At 60.1% G+C, this 3,086-nt stretch overlaps 1 protein-coding gene across 1 annotated transcript; it reads right to left on the bottom strand.

The window, feature by feature from the left end:
• LOC134160987 (protein NDRG2-like) lies at positions 1 to 2,981 on the bottom strand. The gene is made up of 4 exons (XM_062613481.1): positions 2,886 to 2,981; positions 2,772 to 2,807; positions 1,743 to 1,794; positions 1 to 140 (listed from the first exon to the last, which is right to left on the bottom strand). Exons 1-4 carry the CDS (start codon positions 2,979 to 2,981, stop codon positions 1 to 3), a joined length of 324 nt encoding a protein of 107 aa, XP_062469465.1.
• Positions 2,982 to 3,086: the final 105 nt, after the last annotated feature.

Genomic DNA, 3,086 nt, shown 5'->3' on the forward strand with positions numbered 1-3,086 from the left:
TCACTGTGGGGCCGTGGGCCCCCCCCCGACGCTGCCCCTCGACAGGGTCCGGCTCCGCCCCCTTTCCCCCTCCCCGGATGTGGAGCTCGAGACCGAGGCCGTGCGGGAGCGCGAGAGCCGCGTCATAGCCGAGGCCGCCACTGCAAGGGGGCGTGGCCAGGCCTCAGGACACGCCCCTCTGTCCCCTATGGGCCAATAGGGGTGGAGGGAGCCCGCCCCAAGAAGCCACGCCCCCCCCCCCCTCCGGCACCCATTGCGGTCAATGGGAGCCAGCCTTTCTCTTCTAAGCCACGCCCCCCCTCATTGGCCACGCCCCCCATAGCGCCGACACCCAATGGGGTTAATGGGAGCCAAGCCACGCCCCCACCACATTGGCCACGCCTCCCATAGCGCCAACACCCAATGGGGTTAATGGGAGCCAAGCCACGCCCCCACCACATTGGCCACGCCCCCCATAGCGGCAACACCCAATGGGGTTAATGGGAGCCAAGCCACGCCCCCACCACATTGGCCACGCCTCCCATAGCGCCAACACCCAATGGGGTTAATGGGAGCCAAGCCACGCCCCCACCACATTGGCCACGCCCCCCATAGCGGCAACACCCAATGGGGTTAATGGGAGCCAAGCCACGCCCCCCCCACATTGGCCACGCCCCCATTGCGCCGACACCCAATGGGGTTAATGGGAGCCAAGCCACGCCCCCACCACATTGGCCACGCCTCCCATAGCACCAACACCCAATGGGGTTAATGGGAGCCAAGCCACGCCCCCACCACATTGGCCACGCCCCCCATAGCGCCAACACCCAATGGGGTTAATGGAAACCAAGCCACGCCCCTTACCCATTGGCCACGCCCCCATAGCGCCAACACCCAATGGGGTTAATGGGAGCCAAGCCACGCCCCTAACCCATTGGCCACGCCTCCCATAGCGTCGACACCCAATGGGGTTAATGGGAGCCAAGCCACGCCCCCATAGCATCAACACCCAATGGGAGCCAGAGCAAGCCACGCCCACAGCTCCTAACCCATGCCCTTATACGGTAAGCCACTCCCCCAATTGGCCACGCCCCCATAGCACGAGCAGCCAATAGGGTTGATGGGAACCAAGCCACGCCCCCTTCCCATTGGCCGTGCCCCCATAACACCGACACCCAATGGGAGCCAGATGAAGCCACGCCCACACTTCTTATTCCATGCCCTTATATGGTAAGCCACACCCCCTCCCCATAGGCCACGCCCCCGTAGCGTCAGCATCAAATGGGGTTAATGGGAGCCAGCCCAGGCCACGCCCCCAGTGCCTAACCCATGCCCTTATATGGGCAAGCCACGCCCCCCTCTGCATAGGCCACGCCCCCGTAGCCCCAGCACCCAATGAGGTTAACGGGAGCCAGCCCAGGCCACGCCCCCAGCGCCGATCCCATGCCCTTATATGGTAAGCCACGCCCCCTTAGCACAAACACACCGGAGTCAATGGTGTTAATAAGCAGCCATTGGAAACCAAACCACGCCCCCTTTCCACCACCAGCCAATGGGGTTAAAGGAGCCGGCCCCTCCCTAAGCCACGCCCACCCCTCCCTAAGCCACGCCCCCCTCGGCCAACCCATAGGGGTTAATGGGAAGCCCATTAAAGGGCTATGGGGCGGGGGGGTAATTAATAAGGGGTGGGGTTAATTGGGGAGGTGTGGGGCTCATTAATATTCATGGAGGGTCATTAATATTCATGAGGGGCGGGGACTCACTGTAGCCCATTCCCTGCACGAAGTACTTGAAGGCTTCGGTCAGCCTGGCTGGCTATTGGTGAAGAGGGGAGGGGGCGTGGCCGTGACGTAGCCACGCCCCCTCTGTTGGCTCCCATTCATTCCTATTGGCCCCCATTGATCCCCATTGATCCCCATTGATCCCCATTGACCCCATTGTCCCCATTGATCCCCATTGACCCCATTCAACCCAATTGATCCCCATTCATCCCCATTGACCCCACTGCTCCCCATTGATCCCATTGACCCCCATTCATCCCCATTGACCCCATTCAACCCCATAGATCCCACTGATCCCCATTGACCCCTTTGACCCCCATTCAACCCCATTGACCCCATTGCTCCCCATTGACCCCATAGAGCCCCATTGATTCCCATTCATCCCCATTGACCCCTATTCACCCCCTTTGACCCCCATTCATCCCCATTGACCCCATTGATCCCCATTGACCCCCATTGAACCCCATTCAACCCCATTGATTCCCATTCATCCCCATTGACCACATTCAACCCCATAGATCCCATTAATCCCCATTGACCCTCTTGACCCCCATTCAGCCCCATTGACCACATTGAGCCCCATTGAACCCCGTTCAGCTCCATTGATTCCCATTCATCCCCATTGACCCCATTGACCCCTATTCACCCCCTTTGACCCCCATTCATCCCCATTGACCCCATTGCTCCCCATTGACCCCATTCATCCCCATTGACCCCCACTGCTCCCCATTGATCCCCCTTCACCCCCATTGATCCCCATTCAACCCCATTGATTCCATTCAACCCCATAGATCCCTTTGACCCCCATTCATTCCCATTGACCCCACTGGTCCCCATTGACCCCATTCATCTCCTTTGCCCCCCATTGTCCCCATTGATCCCCATTGACCCCCATTGACCCCCATTGTCCCCATTGATCCCTATTGACCCCCACTGACCCCATTGACCCCCCTTGACCCCAATACCCCCACATGACCTCTGACCCCACATGACCTCCCCCCCCCCATTTACCTGTGTGATCTGGGGCTGGCCCCCTCCGTCCGCCATCTGTAAAAAGGGGTCAAAGGTCACATTGGGGGGGGGCGTGGCCAGGCAGGGTCACATGGTCCGGGGGTCAAAGGTCACCTTGAGGAAGGAGGTCTGGGTCGGGTCCAGCTTGGCGTTGCACTCCACCTGCAGGGGGGGGCCAACAGCGGTCACATGACCCCCATTCATCCCCATTGACCCCATTGACACCCATTGACCCCATTGATCCCCATAGATCCCATTAAACCCCATTCATCCCTATTGAGCCCCATTGATCCCCATTCACCCCCATTCACCCCA

The sequence above is a fragment of the Pezoporus occidentalis genome, unplaced genomic scaffold (assembly GCF_034315485.1).
Source record: "Pezoporus occidentalis ecotype Australia unplaced genomic scaffold, CSIRO_AGI_Poc_V1 ctg1676, whole genome shotgun sequence".
Lineage (NCBI taxonomy): Eukaryota > Metazoa > Chordata > Aves > Psittaciformes > Psittacidae > Pezoporus > Pezoporus occidentalis.